Source organism: Eleginops maclovinus, chromosome 12, assembly GCF_036324505.1.
Source record: "Eleginops maclovinus isolate JMC-PN-2008 ecotype Puerto Natales chromosome 12, JC_Emac_rtc_rv5, whole genome shotgun sequence".
Taxonomy (NCBI): domain Eukaryota; kingdom Metazoa; phylum Chordata; class Actinopteri; order Perciformes; family Eleginopidae; genus Eleginops; species Eleginops maclovinus.
In genome coordinates this window covers 12,456,286-12,481,312 of record NC_086360.1, presented here as the reverse complement: position 1 = coordinate 12,481,312, position 25,027 = coordinate 12,456,286, and the positions used below count along the sequence as shown (strand labels likewise).

The 25,027-nt window shown below is 39.2% G+C and overlaps 2 protein-coding genes across 3 annotated transcripts; both read right to left on the bottom strand.

Annotated features, from left to right (window-relative positions):
• Positions 1–790: 790 nt before the first annotated feature.
• LOC134872997 (corticotropin-releasing factor-binding protein-like) lies at positions 791–8,224 on the bottom strand. The gene is made up of 7 exons (XM_063896378.1): positions 8,104–8,224; positions 7,876–7,963; positions 7,145–7,302; positions 5,924–6,134; positions 4,610–4,764; positions 2,163–2,283; positions 791–1,484 (listed from the first exon to the last, which is right to left on the bottom strand). Exons 1-7 carry the CDS (start codon positions 8,182–8,184, stop codon positions 1,330–1,332), a joined length of 969 nt encoding a protein of 322 aa, XP_063752448.1. The 5' UTR covers positions 8,185–8,224; the 3' UTR covers positions 791–1,329.
• Positions 8,225–19,332: 11,108 nt separating this feature from the next.
• LOC134873530 (homeobox protein orthopedia B-like) lies at positions 19,333–24,956 on the bottom strand. 2 transcript variants are annotated; one of them, XM_063897203.1, is made up of 3 exons: positions 24,653–24,956; positions 23,946–24,343; positions 19,333–20,624 (listed from the first exon to the last, which is right to left on the bottom strand). In XM_063897203.1, the coding sequence occupies exons 1-3, from the start codon at positions 24,726–24,728 to the stop codon at positions 20,127–20,129; spliced, it is 972 nt and encodes a 323-aa protein (XP_063753273.1). In that variant the 5' UTR covers positions 24,729–24,956; the 3' UTR covers positions 19,333–20,126. The 2 variants fall into 2 exon arrangements, with proteins under 2 accessions (XP_063753273.1, XP_063753274.1); XM_063897204.1 differs by having other exon boundaries at positions 24,692–24,956.
• Positions 24,957–25,027: the final 71 nt, after the last annotated feature.

Genomic DNA, 25,027 nt, shown 5'->3' with positions numbered 1-25,027 from the left:
CAACGTTATTGAACAATTATTCCAATAAATCATAAAAAGGCACAAACATGAGTTTATTACATTAATTCAAAAGTGTGTTAACAAGATAACGATGAAAATGCCAAAATGCTGATGTTCAGCAGGTATTATGCTCGCCATTTTAGTATTGTGTGCTCCCCTGCTAAGAGTTGCTAAATAGCACTGAACACAAAGAGCACTTGAAGCAGTACAGGAATGTCTGAAGTTTTGTAGATATTTAGTGATTACAATTTATCCTGAGGTGGGGCATGTCTGTAACACATTCACTGTAATGTTGAGATGTTTCATTAAAAAAAATGCAAATGTCAAATTCATTGCGAATTGTGGGGGGCTCTGGAAACGGCAAATGCCTGCACAAAATATCATGCCGATCCACCAGCTGGAACATTCATCAATGTTCTGGCTAAAAAAGGGCTGATTTGAATCCCTCCTGACCAACTTCCAAATCTCTGCTCCTTCATCCACTGGCCTGAAATAACAGGAGGAACATTTGAGTTGTTTTTCAAGGAAATATATTGGTTTGTTATTATGATTCAGTTTTTCTACAGAAAAAACAATCTCCTGCTGGATAAATAACCACTGCAAACCCAATACAACTTTGCAGGACTTGACTGAAGAACATTCCCACACTTTAATATATTGCTTATGAGTTAAATGGATTTATCTTGCAGAGCAAACTATCAAAGCAAACACCCAGTGAACACTCTGTACTTTAATGCAATGGAAAGAAAGGCTTATAAAAACATTGACTCAAAAAACAGACCATAGCAAGTGTGCTTTATCATGCAAGTCATATTTATTTTTATATTGTCAAGGCATTATAAACAGAAAAGACAGCAGAGATGTACAACCTCCCAGAATACAGAAACTGATATGAACTGAAAACAAAAGAGGGAAGGTTTACAATAATTATCTTGCCAAAAAATATAATGTATCACAGAATTTCTAGGATTAAAAAGTAAACTGTGAATCCATCTTCCTCCATAAATTTGACATCAATGAAAATCGCTCTTAAAATAAATATTGTACGATCAAAGCGAATATATTTTAGGAAACTAAATAAAACAACTGGCAAAAACAATACAAAGTTTATATTGGCTGCATTAAACAAACTGTTGTATTTACAGATAGATGGGTGGCTGTGTGATTGTGTTCATAGGTATGTGCCTGTGTTTATGTGTGTGTGTGTGTGTGTGTGTGTGTGTGTGTGTGTGTGTGTGTGTGTGTGTGTGTGTGTGTGTGTGTGTGTGTGTGTGTGTGTGTGTGTGTGTGTGTGTGTGTGTGTGTGTGTGTGTGTGTGTGTGTGAGATTTCATTCCACAGAGCAGAAATTATCCAGAGCGTTCTCTTGGGTCTTGGGGAGTTCGCGTTGTTCCAGTAGTCTGTACTGGAAGGAAACACGGTTGATATAGTTCCCGCTTGACACCAGCCTCACCACCGAGTTATCACAACCAATCTTCATCTGGGCTGAAGGGTCAGAGAGGAAAACTGATGCTTTACTGGAGCACTAAAGAGCATTTTTGTTCTCTTGCCAGCACTTGGCCTGGTTATCACAACTATTTTTTCTGTGTGAACCCTTTTTCATTGTACCAATCTACCCAGATTAAGACAAATGTATAAAGAACATATAACAGGTTAAATTAAAGAGGTAAACTATAGCAGAATATGGAGTGTTTATTTTTTCCGATAATTTAAACAGCTGAAAATCCAGTCGTAAAATAAAATCTGCATTGCAAACAATTCACCATTAGTAAAGATTTCTTGTTCTGTCCTTTTCGAGTATTCCTCTGAGCATATCTGTCATAATATATTTTATTGGAGACATATTTTAAAATTCCTCCGACATCTTGCCCCTGTAACACTGAAGAGGACAGTCTTTTGATGTGTGGGATCATAAAACACAGCTTTGAGTTGTTTTGTAAACATGGTTAAATGTGTCAAACTGACTTTCAAATGTTTGGATAATTTTGACAGTAAACATTTTTGGTTAAATAAAAAAAGCGAGCCTAAGCATAGCAGAGAAAGACATTGCAAAGCAAACATTAATACAGCATAGTAATTGTCCAGCACAAGTCAGACTTCTTCCCTTTACAATAACAAATTACAGATTGACACTAGAGGGAAACATGAGATGGTCAGACTCACCGAGCCCACTGAGGGAGAAACAGAGGTCGGCTACAGGGAACATCAGCGAGGTGTCCACCCCATTCCCCCCTAACAGCTCCACATAGTCTCCCGACCCGGAACAACCCGACAACAACTGCCTCTGTAAAAAAATATATATATATATATATTCTGGTGAAGTGAAGCTAAGGCAAGCAATTCACTTATTGAGTGTGCAACCTAAAGAGCTATATTAAAGGCACCCCATGCAGTTTTTGGACAACTAGTGGCAATATTCAATAGCCAGATAGTAATTAGCTATTCATTTACTATAATGCTACTCTGGTTATAGTAAAAAGGCTGAGAACCACTGCCACTCCGGAGAAGTGCAAGTATAGCTATCTGCCCCCCCTGCGACCACACTTTACTGCCCCATTGATGCATGTTGTCCCTATAACAACTTATAACAACCACCATTTTCTAGTAAGATGAGCATTGCAAAAAAAGTCCTGTGCTTCTATTCTATGTGTTAAGCAAAAATATAACTCTGCTAGCAAGAGAGATTGATACTGCCTTTAAGTTTATGATATCACTGGTTTGTTCTCATAAAAAACAAATATGAAACCAAAGAAACATGAAGAAAATGCATTCAACACATTTGCAAGTTCTAAATGTCTTGTGAGAAATACTTATTTAGTTATAAAATAAATGAATACTTTACTTAGTAAACATGTTTAAAATATTAAATTCCAGTGTGGTCTGCGTACTGTCTGTTCACTTGGCAGGGATCTGATGTTCCCATGTTCAGAAATAGGCTATAGTACGTCAGTGTTCAATCCTTGGTCCATCACATTTTCTTTTTTATCACATACTTTTTACATAACTATAATTACATGCAGCAGCACTAGCCAGTAAAACTGCACGTTCAAATCTTTTTTGAATTTGAAACACTCTTGACAGACATGTCAGGTTGTTGTATTTTGCCCAGTAGATGCAGTCACGGTCGTTGATCATGATGTCAGATGTCTGGCAGCCATTAGTCCGACCAGCTGCCAACAGCTACAGTATGGGAGTCATTTTGTTTGGTTAACCTTTTTATCTAAATGATTTACAACATTTCATTCCTTCTCCTACTTAAAGAGACCTGGAAGTCATGTGGTGTTTATTGCTCAAATATTTTTAAGCTGGCATTGAACCCTTATATGAAAATGTACCTGCCAATAGTCATTATAAACCCCCACAAAGCCAAGGGGAGCGGCACCATCAACACACCAGGAGCAACCAATAATCTGATTTTTTAAATACTGATTTTGACCTTGAAAAAAATGTTTTCACTCAATACAAGTCATTTCATTCACATAATACACAAAGAACTACAGAACTTCTTTATGCGACTTTAACTGCAGCTCCTATATACCAGTAGTCATTGTGCACTTGCACAGGTGTTATCACTTATCATAAACCTTTTGCCATGGAAATCTAATTATATTATTTATTAATAATGCACCGAAACACCAGTTGTGGTCTGTAAAATATTTGCCAAAAAGAATATTGAATTAGACAACTACCAAATCCTTGGCCTTTTTTAATGAAAATGTTTATTTTAATTGCAAATGTTTTTACCAGACCCATGCAAACTGAACTGAACTGGTTAAAATGCAAAAACCAATTTCTTCCCAAGAATTAGATAAGAACATTCATGGAACACAAATTAAACCTATAACTGGAACCAGAAAGCACATTTTGTTCCCTTGGGAAAGATCCAGGTTTGCTATTTTTAGTTACACACTTTTGCCATAAGCTATGCAAAATGTCTCCTGAATGTAGTTTAATATTTAACAGAGATCAAGATAAGGACATGGTGTTTTTGTCAGCAAGAAGGCAAATAAGTATATTTCCATTTCTTTTCTTTTTACATTAGGAAAATATAGACACATTTAAGGTCAATAAATGAAATGAAAACATTTAAAATGTATAAGGTTCACTATAACGTCTCATAACCACACTTTTAATGAAAGCATTAACAATGATAAATCAAGTTATTACATTTTTTTATTATCATAATGTTCTCCTCATACAAGCTTAATTAAAAGGTTGTAAGGACTTTGCATAAACCAATGACAATATGATGATCCATCCAGATGATATTGGAACTATAGCCAGATCAGCCTGATTCACCATTTCTTTTTCACTTTGTTGACAAATATCTGCACTGTTGCATGGTGAGGAATTTACTCAAGCAGCTAGGTACACGGGAAGGGGAAATCTGATGCTAGTGGTGTGTGTGTGTGTGTGTGTGTGTGTGTGTGGCTGTGTGTGTGTTTGTGTGTGTGTGTGTGTGTGTGTGTGTGTGTGTGTGTGTGTGTGTGTGTGTGTGTTTGTGTGTGTGTGTGTGTGTGTGTGTGTGTGTGTGTGTGTGTGTGTGTGTGTGTGTGTGTGTGTGTGTGTGTCTGTGTCTGTGTGTCTGTCTGTGTGTGTGTTTGGCTCACCTTTGGGCTGAGCTCATTGCTTTTGGCGCTCCCCAGGCTAAGATCTGTCAGTTGGATCTCTACAGGGTAGATAATGGAGAAGCTGCAGTTCCTGCGCTGGTGTGGCAACACCATGGTAAAGCTGCCCTCTGGACTCTGAGACATGATGTTACAGGCTTTAAACACACACAGGACATACATACAAATACAAACGTGCACACACACACACACAGACACACAAAAGAGAAGAGGTTTCAAATTAACAGTTCCCCGTCAACAGAGAAACTCATTACTGACACCTCATGTCACAAATTGGACATGATCAAGGCTGACTGCGGGGAGGAGACACAATTAGGGCTGAGCATGGAAATCCAATTCCAGTTCTGATGACAAAGATAAGAAAATAATGAAATTTGAATTGATAACAGATAGATTGATAGACTCTACAGGCACCAACAGGATTCGGAACAGTTTACTCATGGAGCATGTTTTTCCTTAGAAACATTTCATGGTGAGGGAGCTGTGCCTATCAAAGATGACGAGAGAATGTAAGAATAAATATTATTGAGTTTAGTTTATTTGGGTAATTTTTCCTTTTTTATGCCTTCAAATGCCATTTACAAAGGAGTTTAATATGAATCTAAATAGAATAAACTTTATTTATTATTATTTATTGGCCATCAGGGCCTTTAAACATGTTCATAGTTGATCATCTTTGTGATATACAGTGTTTATATCACATTGTTATATTTACACACATTGAATGCAGTTTTAGGGCCAATTTTACACAATTTGTGGCAATGTGTGTCACAGCAAAAGCTTGGATAAGATCAGATAAATCAAAGAAACAGTATTGGGACAGCTGCAGTTTGTGGTCATTATATGAATGAAACCTCACACATTGGCCTGGGATAAATGCTGTTTATCCATAGATAATCTATGCAAACTCCATTGTTTATGTCTTTCTTTGTCTGGCTTTGTCTAACACCCAGGCTGTGATTGATATGTTGCTTGACAAACGGTGTTAACACTGTGTCAAGCAGCTGAAAAACAGGTGCATGCCTCTCCTTCAATTTCTTCCTTTCGCTCTAGGCCTTAATGCTTGACGAAGCGCACATGTCAAGGAAGAACACACTTGGGTGACCACAAGTCACCACTCTAGCCCTTATTTAAAACATAAAATACGATTTAGATGGTCTTGGAACTTGTTTAAAAATAATCCTATGATTTACTATATTTTGTTTGTTAACAATGTATTTTTTATGGATGTTGTTTTGGGTTATTTTACGTGAAGACTTTTTAGCATTCAAGTGACGTCAAGGCAACAGGACTTACGGAAGGGGTTGTGAAGTTTTTTGACAGCGAGGGTGAATCCACTGTCAGCGCTGTGGAGGCGGAAGAAGATCATGGCGACGTTCTGAGAGGAGCGGCTGGTGGCTCCTGTTGCTGGGGAGGAGCAATAGTCTGTGTAGCGCTGGTGGAGAGGCAGCTCGTGGTCCTGCTTGCTGGGGAACTTCTCTCCCTTCAGGACCCAGCCATCAAACATCTGTAGGAGGGAATCAGTTTACTCATTGTCATTACTTTTGATATATTGAAATGATAAATTACTCTCCACTCCCCCTTTGAATACACAATATGGAGTTATCATTGACATATGAGCTATATCTTAAAAGTTTGAATAGGAAGAGGCATGCCTAAAGCTGAACAGGCAAGATCTAACTGACATAAAGAACTTTTCCTCTTGAAATGAGAATGATGTACCAGGTGCCATAATGGACATTGGCATTTGGAGAATGTGTTCATCATTCATCATGTTTTTATAGATATGATGGATATGTGGTGGTTGACTTGAAATAAAAATATATCAGAGTAACTGTATAATAAATAATGAATTTGCTAGTCTCTCATGTTTTCTATTAAACGTGTCTTAACAATTCACCATGTTTGAAAAACAAAACACATTTTAGTATTAGCCAATAGGATGAAGTTTACCTGAGGCCACTTTATTTGAGTATTGTCAGTTTGTAATATATTGTTGTAATATTATATTCAATATAATATAAATTGGCTCTGTAAATATTTAAAATCTCATTTATTTAGATAATGTGATTAGAGTTCTAGATGTTTTTGTTGTAGTTCTTTTGCATCTTCCTCCAGCTAAATGGAACTGATCTGGGCATATCAGATACAACTTTGCCTGGTCCTCTAACCCCAGTTGCCTGAAGTTTCTTTCTACCATGTAACGGTTTGTCCCACATGAAATGAAACCGCAGTGTAACTGGCGGGCTTGGCTTCACTACTAAAGCCTTCCTACTCTTGCTTTGAGTAATGTGCCCAATTCATAGAGGATCCAGTGGGATGTTTGGCCCTTTGAATGTTGCCTTAACCCTTTTTGGCATGATTTTAAACAAAAATAAGAAGATTAAAAAAAATGTTAAGAGTTTCAAAGCCCTGACCACCCTGCTTCCACTCAGATAGGGGTGGGAGAATATGTGTGTGTGTGTGTGTGTGTGTGTGTGTGTGTGTGTGTGTGTGTGTTTTATTTTTGGAGCCAACCTTGATGAAGTCTCCGGCGCTGCAGTCGATATTGACGTCAGACAGCTCCAGGCTGATGACCTCACTGGGCTCAGCGAGGATAAAAGCAGCACAGGCCAGCTGAGGCCGAGACGCCACGAAGGTGTAGGAGCCGTCAGTGGCCAGCATGTCCAAACATCCTACATACACACACACACACACACACACACACACACACACACACACACACACACACACACACACACACACACACACACACACACACACACACACACACACACACACACATTACTTTATCATAATGACATCAAAGTGTGATCAGCTTTATGGTCAAACACACAGATCTTTTAGTGTCCACAACTCATAATGAACATTTTTTTTTTCTTTTGTGATTGTTCATTATTCTGAAGTGGATAAACATAAACATTGACAGTGTGTTCATTTTTGACTTTTTGTACATTTGACTTTGTGGACTTCTGAGAAATATCGTACTTAATGGATGTCCAATAGTTAAGGGGAAGTACAATTTACAATATCAATGTGAGCATGGATTGATTAAGTTATACTGACTTATAGATAGAGGTTAATATATAGTACCTGCCAAGACAACTATAATAAACATCTCTTCACTGAGTGTTTCAGCTTCAACTTACATACTTTTAATTATTTATTTATGTAAAGCGTTCACTTGTTGCCAAGTCGGTAAGCATGATCAGCTGCTGAATAAAGCTGTTGTGAACTGCAGCACTTACTGAGAGGTCGGCGGAAAATAAAATCCTCAGATTCTCTTTTCTGGTCCAAATTGAGCAGAGAATATAATCCATCTGCAGATTCGATGTCCTAAATTAAACATTTCAAAAGCAAAGGTTACATTTGAAGTGCCAGCTGTTCTCGCAGAAACTTTATACAGACAACAGTTTAACATGCCTGACTAAAACGGAAGTAATGTGCGATAATTTCTTGATATTCAAAAGCGTTACCTGAATGTAGCGACTGAGCCCCATCCTGGATGAGAGGGAGATCAGAAAGAGGAGCAGCTGTGCGCGCAGAGCCACCGACATGCTGAGTGCGTCTCGTGAAGTGTTTCCTGAAACAGAGGGGAAATAACAGCGCTGCGTGAGAGGTGGCAGCTTTTATAGCCGCACGACACATAGGCAGGCCTACATCAGAGGGTCACTGACAAACACTGATCCGTCATATTAATCATGTGAGAAAAGCTCTCATTCTTACCCGTATTAAGACACTGAAATGTGCCTCTTTGTAGGATGTAATAATAAATGCGTATCAGTTGGTTAAAAGTTATCACGTTGCATGCACGATATTGCTTAGGGCAATTTCCGGTACAGTTATTACATTATCAGCGTGCTTTATTCAGGAAAAATAAAGAAACTTGAAATAAAACAAATCTCCATTGCGTGTGTGAAACATATTTCACATTGTAAATTATTTGTAATGTTAAATATTTGCCCTTTAAAATTAACAACTCATAATTAATATTGCAAATGAACCTAACTGACACGTTCAGATAAATGATACATTCACATACAAGCACATGACATTTCCAAATATAAGTAGCATACGTTGAATGTTACATTGCACAAGTTAAAACCGAAATCTTACATTAGTTTTTTGTAAGGCATGATATGGTTATGTTAAACAAAGAAACACATGCAAACTTTGACTTGGACCCAAAAGTGAGCTAGGGTTGGTTTCTCAACAAAAGGACCTCTAGGCTTGATCAGGATGTCAAAATAAGGAAACTTCGCAGTGAAGATCAGAGCCAACATCTGTAAATCTTAGCCTAGGAAACTTTGCTTTAGTTATTGTCAATTCCCAAAGTATTATAAGACTTTTGTTATATACGTCACTTCTGGGAAAGAGGGGTGACTGGAAATGTGGCCTTCACTGTACAGCTGTACTTTATTTTGTGTATTTTCTCCCCCTCCTCTCCTCTTACTCTATGCCTAGGAGTCATTGACTTTTAAGCTTTATTTAGATTGAAACAGTTTAATTGCACACTTCTGTTTCACTCCAGGGAAATTGGCTACACATCATTTTAAAGAATCTTTTTCATCTCCCTGTTGAAATCATGGAATAAAATGTTGTGTCCTTCTAAAGCAAGAGCTGATATGAGGTAGATTAATACTATGGGATTACAAGTCAATCGGCAAATGCTCTTACCAACTAGTATTACTATCTTCATATTCAGTATAGAACATTTACATTTTGTAATCAGTTAGTTGGGGACACTAATTTTGTCAAACTGAAGCACAAAAATAACAAATTAATCGGCCCAGAAGATACGTCTGCTTAAAGGTCATGCCAGTTCTTTTAGATTTGATGATATACTTCAGGTGTTTCCATTATTTTGGCAGGCACCTGATATATTTGACTAAACATTGGTTGTCTAGTGTGTGGTTGTGTTGTTCATTGTTGAGTTAAGTTGAGTTGAACAGTGATGCTCCATATGTTTGTTTTTCTGCAAGTTAAACCCAAACAGAAAACCAAATCTATTAAACATACAGCTGGATCCACAAGCACAGCAATAATTGTATCGTTTAGCTGATCAAAAAAACAACATGGAGAGCTCAAAGAAAAAAACTGACCAGAATGATATAGAAAAAATAGACAACTGAAAGGAGTCAAAGAAAGAAAAGCTGTTATGTAATCTGGTGTTTAGTGACATAGCTAATTCATTTGGATGAGACTAATCATTTTTGTCCATGCTGCCATTGTGAAAGGTCAAACTGAGATGTTGCTGAGTGTATGTGATGACGATCATCCTGTCAGCCTTCATACACACTTCAGCCCACACTTTCTCCCATTCATATGAAGTATAGACGAGGGACTCTGTGTGAAACTCTGGCCGGCAATTATCTTCAGCTAATGATAGCTGACATGTTCTCACACTGATGAAGGTCTGTGATGCCACACACAGGAATACAAACTGAAAAAAACAAAACAATAATGAAGATAATGATTAACAGCTCCTTAATCTGTTGACAATGGTGATGACCTATTCAAGGTATATTAGTTTCACTTCAAGCCAGTGGTCAGTGATGATAATTAGTTGCCCCTGACACAGTTGTTGCGTTGAAAAGACGTCTGAAACTATTAGCCAGGGTCTCCCTGCTTATGTGTGCCTTGCTTATGTGAATGCCAGCAGAGAAAAAGAAAAGTGTTTTTGTGTGTGTGTGTGTGTGTGTGTGTGTGTGTGTGTGTGTGTGTGTGTGTGTGTGTGTGTGTGTGTGTGTGTGTGTGTGTGTGTGTGTGTGTGTGTGTGTGTGTGTGTGTGTGTGTGTGGGTGTTTGTGCTACACAGGCTTGTCCATTGGTGATTTCTCACAAAGGCTGCGATGTGTGTTATGCAGTGCTGTGATACATACTGTAATTGTTTAAATCCAATTAATCAAATCAATCGATACATTTAAAATAAATTGAAACCACACAGTCTCATTACACTGCTTTGACCGATCAGATAATCTATTCACAGAGTCCATATTCTATTACAAATAAATCATATCTAACCCCACACAACCCCCACCCGTTCAGTGAATCACCCGAATGATCGAATTGACATGTTGTGCTGCGCAATTATGAACTTATACACACTTTCCCTATTTCTGTTTACAATGCAGAATTCAGGGTACATGACAATATACAAAGTATTCCACTAATGTGTGACATTACACAACACAGACAAATGCATGCATATCGAATTAGCTGTAGGAATGACTGAATTAAGTTGGTCAGACACACAAATATCCCTGCTCTGAGGTTGCTGAAAATGTAACACGAAATTTAAATATCATTAACCGTAATACATTAAATTAGGAAAGCTTCTTTACTTTTAACATAATACCAAGTGCCAGTTGCCTCTATCTTAACAACACCCAGGACTACAGCAACATCTGGTGGTAAATGTGGGAACCGTTTTATTTTATTTTTGTATTGAAACTATGCATTCATTATAGTTCACGTTTAAATGCAAGGGAGAAACAAAAACCTTACTTACAATTTGTTTTAAATGCAATTATTATTCTGCTCATTGGGATTTATTTTAACAGGAATGTAATTTTAGATTGCCCTCTGTGTCTGTGATGCTGGCCCCAGCTGGCCAGGTGTGTGTCAGCACTCCGTGTGGTCAAAGTTAAATCACAGCGATTGTTGACTCCAGAAATTAGCTTCTCAACCTCGCCTCGTATCCCAGCATGCAACCTCCAGCTGCACACCTGCTTCCTGGCAAAGAGAGCAAATATAGCAAGGTATTTTTGCTTTGTTGTTCTTCGAGTGTTGACTCACAGACAGACAGACAGACAGACAGACAGACAGACAGACAGACAGACAGACAGACAGACAGACAGACAGACAGACAGACAGACAGACAGACACACACACACACACACACACACACACACACACACACACACACACACACACACACACACACACACACACACACACACACACACACACACACACACACACACACAGATCTGTCTGTCAGCTGAGCGGTCCAGCCCGGCTCTCCTCACTGCCTGACTGACCCATTCATCTCCTGTGGGGGCCATAATGAGCCGACCCTCCCCGTTTGGACCGACCTGACAGAGAGAGATTACTCTAAAGCCTGCATGGATTTTCTCCCTTTTCCCTGCCTCCCCATTCCTCTCTCCTGAAAGTGGTTAATTTAGAGTGCATTAATGAGGAGCGATGGATAACACACTCTTCTTTTAATTACCTTCCAACCGAGTTCTTCAGGGGTGGCCCTGGTGACTTGCATCTGATACTTGCCTGTTTTGTTTGGTTTACTTAAAATGTACCTCTTATATTTTGTAGTAGGGATGCATTATGACAAAGCATTAATAGGGTACAAAAAATACACAAAAAATATTGATTTCGTTTATGCTGAGAACCCACTGGAACATATTTTTATTTTGTTTGGTCTGGTAAAGCAGGAAACACACTTAAAAGTGCACACCATTGATTGATGTTGCATGCAGATAATTGGAATAATTCTACATAATAATATAGTTACAGAGTGCACTGTGGAACATTTTTTCTTCGGAAGCAGCAAGGGACCACTTATCTCAAAGAAATACAACCAGAGTGATGCAATCAAACAAGTGTTTTCGCCCAAAAGTTAACTAAAGGGCTGAGGGAGTAAAAGCGTTGCCTAAGAATAAACTCAGATCTTGTTAGGCTGATTGGCAAGGAAAAATTCAGTCCAAAAATCATCAAATTACATTTTGACCTTTTGGCCAACTAGAGCCAACATCCTTGTTGTGAAGCAGTGTTTTTGTAATGCATTTGTTATTCAGAAGGGTCAGAAGAAAGCAAATTAAAGCTGTTTTCAATTAGAACAGACCTGCTTCAGTATAATGTATAATAAATGCTGGGTGATGGCATCCATAGTGCATTACCTACACTGCTCTCCGGGCGATGTGCATAGTGGCAGCCCACTGCTCCTAACACCAGGATGGGTCAAATGCAGAATGTAAAATTCCCCTCTGTGGGACGATTAAGGGTATATTCTTTATTCTTCTTCTCCTAATGATTGAGGACCAGTACCACTTCCCCATATAAAGTCTCTGGAGACTCCTATATGACAGCTTCTTTTCAATTTATGTCTTGGAAATAATTATTTTAGTTGCAAGCCAGTGACCAACACCAATACAACAGCCAAGCATCGACTGCCTCTCTGTATCTTGAGTCTGCTGTTTGATGCTTTCATCTGTGTGTGTCAGTGGGCTCATAATATTGGACTGGGATCACCAGTGCAAGAAGGATCTGAATCACCTGGGTAAAAAGAAAGACAAACACCTTAAAGAGTCCTAATGTACAAACACCACGATAAACAACAGAACTATTGCATTTTTTTCTAAACAAAACTCTTCCTCTTTTTGCATAAACCATCTAATTTTTGGCTAAGTGCAAATACTTGCGAGATGCCTGGAGAGTCCCTTACTCCTATCTCTGCCTCCTTGTAGATAAGCGTGGACTCTCCAGCGGTAATTGTTGATCAGATCTCTCGCAAAATATGTGTCCTTTTTACTGCATTCTGATTGAAAATGTTACATCCATTTTGGATATCTACTGCATACTTTACTTTAAAGATACCATTTTAAGTTTCCTGGTTGAAGTTCCCTCTAACTCTGAAACCTGTCTGCTCAGGGCAGGTGGGTGGGCCTCTGACACTCAGTAAATGTGTTCCTTCATCATTCAGCCTCCACTGTGGTCTGGCCAGCCTTATCCAGCCTAATAAACATTGATTAGTCCACATAATCAATGCACTCAATGACAATGATTCAGTGCACTGCATAAATGTATCGACTGCAATCAGCTGTAAACAGCAGCCCTCTTTTTCATGCACTTTCTGCGTTTTATCAGCTTTGTTTTGATGGAATAATAATTGTATGATTCTCTGTAGAGTTAACAGACATATTTCATTAAGTGATACCGAGATGAGATACAAATCTATTGACCATCTGTCTAAATTTTAAATAAATAATTGTATGATTGATTTTATTAAAGAAGTAAAAAATGTGTACATTAATGTGATCTTCTCAAAATCTACCAGAAGGTGGCAATGTTTAGCTGTTGTTTGCCACGAAGTACCAGCTCTTAGTTGCATTCTCATCCTGAGTGTTGTATAGGCCTACTAAGTTATATTTTCTTTAGCAGTGATTGAACTGAATAAAACAATAAATATAGATAGCTTACCTAGGCGCCAGATGTGCATAGTTTGTGTCTGTATCATAAAGATAAAAAGTCCAACAATAAATAAATATGTTCAGAAATGTGACATTTGAAACAGGATTCAAATTTAATTATAATCAGAGGGTTTTAACCAGGAAATTGTATACACCAGTTTTGTAACCAAAAACTAGTTCAGGCACCAGTATTGAGGTTCAACATGTAAAAACACCTTTAGTCTGTGTGAGGAGAGTTTTTGGGGAATACCACATCCCACATATTTGCTCATTTAAAACACTGCCTAAGATCCAAAGAGAGACATGTGATGTATCACCTTTCACCAAACAGTTGAATTCAGAGAAAATGTGCAGAAGGAAAACCCCAACATGAAGCTTGTAACTTTGCTGCTCATGGTTTCGGTAGCCATGCATGACAAGGTCATATAATGAATGTTAATAAAGTAGAAAAGCCCGTTTAATCAGGACGGATCACTGTGCAGAGGTGGAGAATGTCAGAGAGAGCAGGCACAGCTGCTTAGTGAGAAATCCAATATTGACTGTCAGGATAAATGTCCTGCATATTCTCTCATCTGTCCCAGGGGCCGTGGTATTATGCCTCTCACGTTAGCACTCCTAATTGGATTAAAAATGGCTTGTTATTGGGAGAAAAATGATTAAGAAAACTATCATGATTATTGCCTCTCAACAATGTTGGCTCCCAGAGCTGAAGAGGTAAAGTAATTGTCATGGCGTTGGCAAATGTCAATGTTTCAAAATAAACAGTTGCTTTGATTGAAGATCAAACCAATGAAAGACAATGTAGGAACATTAAGTTTCTCATCCATTGTCTTATCTTGATTCTGCAAGCAGGATAAGACAAGCAAGAAATGTCACATTAAAGTGTGGCATTCGTAGCATTTATTTGTAACATTTTATACTTTTTAAATGCTTATAAAATAAACTTGAGTTGGGTGTGTATGTGTTTTGTTGTTGGTAGACATACTGTTTGAATGCTCAAATGGCTGTGAAAGCATGCATGAACAGAAATGAAACAGACAAATCCATCAGAAATCCACTGGGTTTTGCTTTGTATACCACCAGGAGAAGCCATTAACAGAAAATAAATGCCTGACGCCATAAAGCTGACAGTGTCTCATTCATACTGACACTCTGGTTAAATTACACATAAAAGCACTGATAACAACATCATTAAATATTGATTTTAAGGATGCTTGAAACGAAAACACATCTACACATATTTTACAGATGAGGGTCTTTGGATAAGAGTCAAAGAATATTAGGTGGATTTTTTTTTTAAAGGCTGCTTGGATGGCTCCTCGTGGGAAAAAGATGGACAGAAGCTAAGCGGAAAAAGAAAAGGAGAGACTCAAATCAGGGGGAGAGGGGATGAAGAGTAGAGGGAGGTAAGGGCTTGGGAGGGGTAGAAAGAGATTTAAGGCAGAGGCTCAGAGCAGATGTTAGTGTTGATGATGATGGATGCAGGTTGTTGAGATGCAGAGTTGTTATCATGAGAGGCACTCGCAGCCTCCTCACAGCACACTTTCCCCCAGATGTTACTGTGTGTGCATACGTGTGTGTGTGTGTGTGTGTGTGTGTGTGTGTGTGTGTGTGTGTGTGTGTGTGTGTGTGTGTGTGTGTGTGTGTGTGTGTGTGTGTGTGTGTGTGTGTGTGTGTGTGCGTGTGTGTGTGTGTGTGTGTGTGTGTGTCACAGCAGTGGAAAGGGAGACAAAAGGAGAAAGCCTCAAATTAGGTTAGCGCTTAATTTACTTTATGTATGTTGGTTTTTATGAAGAGCTTAGATTGAACATTCTTTTAATGCAATACATTTCCTCATCATGCTAACCTTAGATCAACTACAAGCAATAACAACAATGAAGAGACGCAATGAGATACAACAAAGGACTGTTTGTCACAGATGAGGCTAATGAATAACTATCTTTATGCTCTTAGGCACAGACACACTGAAAAGCAACTTCCTACAAAGGCCTAAATTGGATTGAATTGAAGATTTTTCCCCTTTATCTCACACAGGGGAGACATTTTCTTGCGCTAAACCCTGTATCACAGGGCTACCACATACATCCCTACAATAATCCAAATTCACCAAAACCACACACATCTGCTGCACACACACACACACAGCAGGTGGTGTGTGAGTGTGAATGGGACATGGTGAGTGGTAACCTGCTCTACACTCTAACTAGATAAAAGGTGCAGGAAAGAAACATGTCGGTAATTGATTGCTAATTAGTTCTTTTGTTGTCTTCCATTGTGTCCTGACAGAGCTTTGCCCTAGGCTGTCTATTCACCCGCAGACTCACTGGCCTCACAGCAAGGAAATAAGCAAAGTCAGACCGTAATGAGACACACTGATGTATCCTCAGTAGACGATAGAAGCTGCTTTACCAAATCTGTTATTGAAATCTTGGATGCAAATACAGAAGTCTTGAAAGTGTAAACAACACATTTCTTTTTGTCATTCACTCCACAGGTATTCTCAGACAGAAAAGCATGCATGGAAATTATATTTAATAATGAGGTAATTCATTTCCCCCCAAAACTGTCCAGTTGCAGACAGTATCCCCCCTCAGCTGCATTGTGCTTTACAGTATGTGATGCAGCGAACTATGAGCTGCTATACCCACATCTCTCTCCCTCTCTCATCAGTGCATGAGAAATTACCTAATGAGGAATGGGTCGCACATTTCCACAAACTCATTAACCCGCGAGCGAGTGAGACTAATTGCAGCGTTTGGGTAATGTGATTTCACATCTGTTACTGCAGCCCAGGACACAGTAGTCAGCACAGGGCTGGATCTGGTGGGATGAGCCACACTTAGAGCTAGATTTACCAGAACCGCTGTTTGGCTGTGGGTATATTATTTGATCAACTTTTGTCATGCCATATTGTGTTATTACATTCCTCTGTGGGATAAGTGGGCCACCTGCATTTATTCTAAACAACAAAATATGGCTAATGTCAAACCTGGCATGGGGAGCATAGATGTAAATGAATAGCACAAGGCAAAATGAGTTTGAGTTATTGATCATCATGAAACAAACAGTCAGTCAGACTGCGTGGGTTGGCTTACAATAAATTGGTGAAACATCTATGGGCAACATGACTATACATAGCATTGTTCTACAAGTACGGTTTCCATTCTTTGGTTTTCCATTAATTCATCTTTATTTCTTTACCTGTTTTATTTTATGAAATAAAATAATGCTATCTGTATTGTATTGTGTAGTCTGTAAATGCAACCTACCACACACCCACACACACACACCCCCCCCCCCCCCACACACACACACACACACACACACACACACACACACACACACACACACACACACACACACACACACACACACACACACACACACACACACACACACACACACACACACACACACACACACACACCAGAGAGAGAAATAAATGGATTTTTCAGGGTCTTGACCTGGGTTGGTATTTTCAATAATTCTGCAAATTAGTGCAAACAAATTTATGTTAATAGAAAAGGTGTGAACCAACTGTTTAATATACTTTTGTTAATTATGATTAATCCTTTCTTTAACCCCCCTGCATTGTTACAGAAACTCCAATTATAAGTTTACAGGCAGTAGGAGTGCTTATGGTAATGCCATATCTCATCAATTACCATCCTGTGACCGTAAATTGGCCTCAGCGCTGACAACGAGATGAGGTTAACACGCTGATTAATTTGAGCTGCTGTGATTTCAGGCTCAAGTTGACACTTATAATCTTTGACACAGACAGTGAGGTCCGCTTTCTTTCATAATGGAAAAATTGTATTTACTTTTCTCTGAGCTGCGTCTGAGTTTATACACAACCCATATCAAATTATTATAATTTGAAATTAGCGTAACGCAAACAAGGTGAGAGGTTTTCTTACTGCACAAATGATGGGCAAGTAATGAGAAACGTTGAATAAATGTCAAATGATCAATATGTCTTAAAAGCCAAACTGATTAACTCGGATTATCTGTCTTTTATTTTTGCATGTAATGTAGTAAAGACAATGCAAGCTATGGCTAATAATCAGAAATAATACAAAGATTAAAGTCAATAAACCACTTCAGGATGACAGCGTGTCAGCAAGTTGTTCAATGTCTTGGAGGACTGTGTTTGTGTAACGCTTTAGAAACAAATTGATGATAATCTCTAACTTAGTTTCCAACACATAGAAGGCTGCTAAAGGAACAGTAGTTTGGAACAGTAAAACAATTCAGATTTGTGTTTTGTTTCACATTGTCCCTATTATTAGCCTTGGAAACTCCCAGATCAACATTTTTATCGAATAGATATTTCGACTTTTGCTTGCCAGGTTTCTGCTCATCACTTTGTTGGAGGTGCGATACAGTCTTAGTAAACAGCTGTTTATGCTGCATAAGACCATGTTAGTGATATAATGTTGTAGAATAAACAGTGGCGCACAATCTGATCAATGCATGGTTATAAATTGTTTTAAAGATGTAATGTAAGTGTTTATAAATGACTACATTGTAAGGCCAAGTTGTGAGAATGATAATGTGAAAACTATACAGTGAGGCTGTGCTTGTCTACCTGTGCCAAGAAACATAAGAAAGCCTTATTAAACACATTAACTTTAGCTATTTAGCCTATATACTGTTTGTTCAAGTAGTGATTTAGCAACCACCAAATAGCAAAAGGTACTGCTGCTTCCCTGTGGCTTCTAATGCAAGATATACCCTACAGATATCAGATTAAAGTGTGACCCACAAATTGATAGTAACAGTGTGTCAAGAGGGTTACTGATAGGCTGCTAAGGAGGAATTCTAGTTGCATATACTATTTCTGACATTCCCATGAGAACTGGGCACCCTTCTGGAATAACAAGATTTGGATATTATAACAGTTTTTCTAACCCATTGGTTGGATCATATCTGAGCTACTTCTTGAGATAGGATCAGAGCTGGTTTTGGCCTTAGAATAAAAGCTATAGAAACAATATGACACACACAGGCCTGAGTGGTCTCCTGTTTGGTTACAGTCCATCCAGTCTCAGTGATGACCGTCATGCTGAAAGGGAATGACCGTCACTGCACTGACATCTTTACCCCTCCTGTCTGCACACTGGGAGCAGCCACCTGAAATAAACCCCTTTAACCCTTTCACCTCACACACTGGTCACTGAGTAACAACCTTAATATAAGTTTGTGCAGCAAAATGTATTCGAATATTTAAGCAGCCTAGCCAGGCATACATTATAAGTAAAAGTCCCATTATATTTGTGATATAATCCAGGTAGCCTACCATGAACAACCTACCAGAAGGATGGTCAGTACTGAGTGTGCCATAAACAAGATCATTTACTATAAAAATTCATTCAAAATGGTCATTAAAACAATTGACCTAATGGAGACATAAATCATTCTTGTTTTGACATTCTTGAAAATTACTTTTATTTGTTTGTTCATTTTAAATTGGTACAAACCTGTCAATGTGGTGCATTTCGATGTAAGATCAAACATTTAAGAAATGTGATAAGTAATAGCACATACAATAAGTTAAAACATGTCACAAAAAAAGACCAGCGGGTACATAGCAAGAATGTTTTATCTACACAAAACATCCTAAAACAGCGTAGGCCTACTGAAATATGTGTTTTTTTCCTCTTTAGATTTATGCTCCCGTCTCATGCAGACGAGACGTAGGTCGCCTAAGAAAGTACCTCAATTAATCTGAGTGGGCACCGTTTTCTCCTTAAATTATCCAAGCGTTTAAATCCACATGCACAGTGCATGCCCGAGACCCAGTTCAATAGGCCTTCCTAGAGTATGGTGCGAGTGTGGTAGGCTGTTACCAAAATGTATACCCAATCTTATAAATAACCGTTTGACATAACACAACTTCACCTGAACACAATAACATGTGTGCGTAAAGACACACCCAATGAAAACGTAAATACGACGATTGTTTGGCTCTCAATAATTAGGGCCTATATTCTAAAGATCATTACAATAGCATTTATCATCAATAGTTGATAAAATCATTTTTGAATTAACAAGATAAATAACCCCAAACCCATGATATTTTTTCTTCCACTTGTCCATCTGTGTTGTCCTTTCTCTTTTTTCATTATGTCTAGATGTCACATACAGTCTCCATTTTGTCACATTTCAGGCCTGATTAGCTCGCTCGTTATGATCTAATAGCGGGAATAAAATCAGAAAAAGAGCTGCGCGTTGGGGCTTGGAGAGGAATTAATGAGGAGAGGGGTTCGGTGGGGTATCTTTCAAAAGTCACTAAGTGAAACTCATTGACACTGTGTGCTCCAGCGCTTTGCGCCGCAGTGATGCGATGCTTGTCCCTCGCCACATGTCACTGTCCGGGGAACTACACAGCTGCGGGGAGCCCGATACGTTTGTGTGGCCGGAGAGAGAGGCCGACATTCCAGGGAAATGCGACTGGTAGAGGTGGGACTGCAGACCGGAGCCATTAGAGGACAGGCCGTTGGAAAGACCCATGGAGTTTGTTGGGCCAGGACCAAGACTGCACTGTGACAGAGACTGCATGCCCGGCTGGCGACCCAGTGCTGGCGGGAGTTGCAGCTGGGAGACCCCCGGCATCCCCGTGGCCCAGCGAGAGTCGTTGGCGTGGAAGGAGCACAGGCTGTTCTCCATCGCAGCAGCGGCAGAGAACTGTTGCAGACCCGGGGTTGGGAGCAGCGTCCCCGGGGAGCGGAAAACATTGGTGGTCTTCTTCCTTTTCTTCCATTTAGCGCGTCTGTTCTGAAACCAAACCTGCAACAGTACACACAAAACCGTTAGTCATCAGAGGGACACATGTCTGGAGCAGTAGCTATGTTCTACACTGTGAAGAGAGCAGACTAACTTTCGGACATTAGGGTCGTTAGGCCGTTGGTTGATGAAACAAAACGGATTGCATACAGGCCTACATATAGACCACAAAGGAGGCTTGAGCACCTGCCCTTTTGCCCTCTTGTTTTTTTGCACACATGTAGGCCAGTTCACAAAGGGTTAACAACTCAAAAGTTCCAAGCCAATTGTTACACAGCGTTTTAAGAAGTGCTTTAGTCAACCACAATGCAGATCCTGCAGTGCAGGAGGCGGGCTTTGCCTGCACCCGCTCCTCAGAAGGGGTGACATGGAAGGGAAGAGATCTTTGCCGAACGGCAAAAATATAAGTCAGATAAAACCTTAATAACTCAATATAATGTTGGCAAATCAAAACGGTGACTGTGTGTGTGTGTGTGTGTGTGTGTGTGTGTGTGTGTGTGTGTGTGTGTGTGTGTGTGTGTGTGTGTGTGTGTGTGTGTGTGTGTGTGTGTGTGTGTGTGTGTGTGTGTGTGTGTGAGAAGCCCTGCTCACTGAAAGCTGGCAACTGACACAGAAGAACCCCCTAATTGGTGAATCTCGGTAAAGAAATAAATTAGAGAGAAAGTGTATCTCTGTCAGCAGTACAGGGCTTCTGTCAGTCATAGGGTTAGGTAAAGGTGATATAGTTATCATGTAAGGAGAATTTACTGAAATACACTTAATTTATTTTTAAATAACTGTCATGAAGCAGTGTTTGAACCAACCGTAGTCATAGGTTTATTTTAAATACAAACATTTAAATATTCCTTTAACACTGTCCAGTCATATCTTTTTCTTTTTTTTAATTGGTGACATAAATCGCCAATGTGCCCTTTTACGTATTTGAGCCCCTTCCCCTCTAACATCCTCTGCACGTGCCTGCCTACAGGTAGGCTGTTTGAGTTTTGTAAGCCTACATATTCATTTAATTTATACAAAATATTATCTTTATTATTGGCTATACATTTTTTTTTAACAATAATTAATATAGGAGGCACAGAAAATATCGTGTAAGGAAGTTAGAGATGTCATCCTTGATTCCCCGGTGAATTCTACCCTGCTGTTCTGGAGCGACAAAAAATCTCTAAATTGTGGGTCCTGGTCTAAATCTGAGTCTACAGCTTGCATTGTGTCGGGGGAAATGAATTGAAAAGACAAAAAGGTAGATCTTATGCAATTGGTCTAAGGACCTCCCTATAGAATATATTCACTTCCACCACATGACTTTGATTGAGCAAAGGATATATAACATTTAAATAATCTTCTTAAAAAGGTAGCTGCAAAGCCAACAAATATTACATCCTCTGTTTTAAAATACCGTTTTGCGAAACTGAAACAATCAAAATGCCAGGGTTGTGATTTTCATTGTAAATAAAATACAACCTACACAAGGCAATTTGTGCAAAGGCAGCAATCATAGTTTTATTACTGGTGTTCTGCAGCAGTACATCGAACAATTTATCTTTCCAACATCTCATTTACAAGCAGATTAACAGAAAATTGCCCTTAATATTGTGTGGGCTTAAATACAAATTGCCGGCACCACTGTACACAATCCACGTGAGAAAAAAAATTCTCCACACGCACGCTCGAGAACCACAAACACACCGACTCACGTAACAAGCTAAAAACGCACGCCTGTCCCTGTTGGGCTTTATTAAGATTACATCATCTTCGGGCTTGATTAATGCGCGCGCGAGGCCGTGAGTCGATGCCTCCGTATTAAAAGTGAAATCTCGCTCTCATTCCGCCCAGCCATCCGTGAAACGTCGCCCAAACCCATTACACTCGAGGGAGAAAGAAAATGCAATTTCTCATTCCATTAAAAAAGTACAATATATTCTTGAGTCCTATTAAGACGTCGCTGATAGAGCATTTTAGAGGCTGTTGAGGCACGCGCCCTGTGAAGGCTGCACCTGCAGAAGCTGCACAAATGTTTACCAACAGCGAGCAGGAGCCGAACTGCACCGAGCATAGAGGATCCGATTCTACATACAATAAAGAATTGATTATTAAGGTGACTAATGATTATACTGGTTTTATTGCGTTCAGTGGGATAATTTGCATGAATTTCACATCACTGGTTAATAACCCGTTCAGTTATAAATAAGACTGAAATTGGTTGATCATGTGTTTGGTTTATTAGAGGCTGGTACGTTTCTGCACACTTGTTCAAAAATTAAAAAATTAAAAAATGTATCACTTAAGTCTTAGACAGTTAAAATGGTTGCAAAAGTGATAACAACCAAAATTATTAAATAAGATTTTAATAAGTTGTCATTTTTAAGGCAAGCAATAAGTCATATTCTGTGGGGCAAATAACTAAAGCTGTTCTCTATGAAATAGTGTACATTATTTGGCCAGGGTAATTCCTATATTTGTAATGCTAAAATAAATACATAATTACTTTATTAAAGTCTTTAAAGCCACTCATGTAATTGTACGTAATTGTTAAGATAAACAGAAACAACATTTCTACAACACCAATTTAAATGTTTAGGGGTAGAAGTTACCCCTAAAGCTGGCTGTTTCTTATGTGTGGCATTGTACAATATTTTCGAAAATGTTTATGTTGAATCTGAATACTTCTGACTTGATGGAGGAGCGGATTCCTGCTTGTGATTCGCAAGTGTGAATTGTTTCAGCACCTCGGACAGAGCCACTTGTATTTAGATCGGACTCGGCTTCTCAGAATTAAATATTTTTTACTATCAGACTAAACTTGAAAACACCATAGGAGATTTTAATTTAATACAATTCAATTAAATTAGGCTTGAGGTGGTATTTTTCTATAACAGCTGTTATTGGACTATCAGAACCAAACAACACGATACTGATAATATGACTTTAATGACAGTCTGCACAACAGTCCACTGTCAAATGGATTAATGTAATTTAGAGTGCATCAGTGACGTCAATGCACTCGTTAGTTTTGATATTTACATTTACTTCTAAAACATAACACCTGATAGCCACAATATTTGTGGACACAAATGGAGTGAAAAATATCTTAGAATAGAATGTAAATACATTTATTAGAAGTGGACAAACTATATCTTACAAAAGCACTGAGTACACATGTTCTCCTGTTCATATTTTGCTCACTGCTTTTCAGATTGAGTTAAAGAATGATTTTGTTTATATCGTGCTTAAAAACTATACAACATCAACAGGACCAAAATACAGTCCCTGATATTCAACGGCATTGATTTCATCCTATGAAATTCACATTGCACATGTGTTTACCTGAACTCTAGACTCGGTGAGGCCGATCCTCAGTGCCAGTTCCTCCCTCATGAAGATATCAGGGTAGTGGGTTTTGGCGAAGCTGCGCTCCAGCTCGTTGAGTTGCGCTGGGGTGAAGCGCGTCCTGTGGCGCTTCTGTTTGCTGGCAGACTGACTGGAGCTTTGCTGTGGCTGTTGCTGCTGTTGCTGCTGCTTCTCCTGCTCCTTCCCGTTCACTTGCATGCCGGAAGAGTTGGATCCCACCGTGGCGATATCTTCTCCCGGCAGGAGAGTGGTTCCCTCTACAGAGTCAGAACCAGGGGCCATGTCTCCAGGATGCCCCTGTTCTGGCACCCCACCACCAAGCCGGCACTTGAGAGCCTCCCGGTGTCCAAGTAACTCTGCAGCATCCTTCATCCCTGAGAAGATGAGGAGTTGAATCTTTAAGTAAATAGCTACATGGGGAACCCTACAGCGCAGCATCTTTAAATGAGACTTACGTGAAACTCTTCTTGACAACAGACATGCATTCATACAAAGATTATAACAAATACACTCAATATAGCTAGGGTCGTAATTTTACTGGGTCATTTTTGCTGTCAAATCATTCAGGATAAATTACTGTAAAGAATTGCTTCAAACAACGATTAAACACTTAGCTCATAACACAATTAAGTTCACAGTCTATCTATCACATCACAAGGTTTAATAAGAAGTTGAAAGCTTACACTGGAGTTTAGGGCCGGAGTTTAGTGATGATAACTCACCAAGCCGAGCATCCAGGAGGTCGGCGTGAGAGAGCATCGCGTACCGCTCCAGGGTGAAATTCGCCCGAAAAAAATCCCACAACTTTGGGCAATTTAAAAAGTATATATCGTCTAAATGAACGAAAATTCGGTTTGTGGTTAAAAAAGGAGGTCCCTTGCATTATAATGTTCTTTAGAGCGATGGGGAGGCGCTTATTAGTTGAAAGAACCCGTGAGCTTCCTCAAATAAGAGCCAATCAGAACAGGAGCTTGGAAATGTCAGCAACGTGACTCCCCCCTCTTTCTTACACACATATGAACGCTCACTAGCGCGCACGCGCACAAACTCAAACGCGC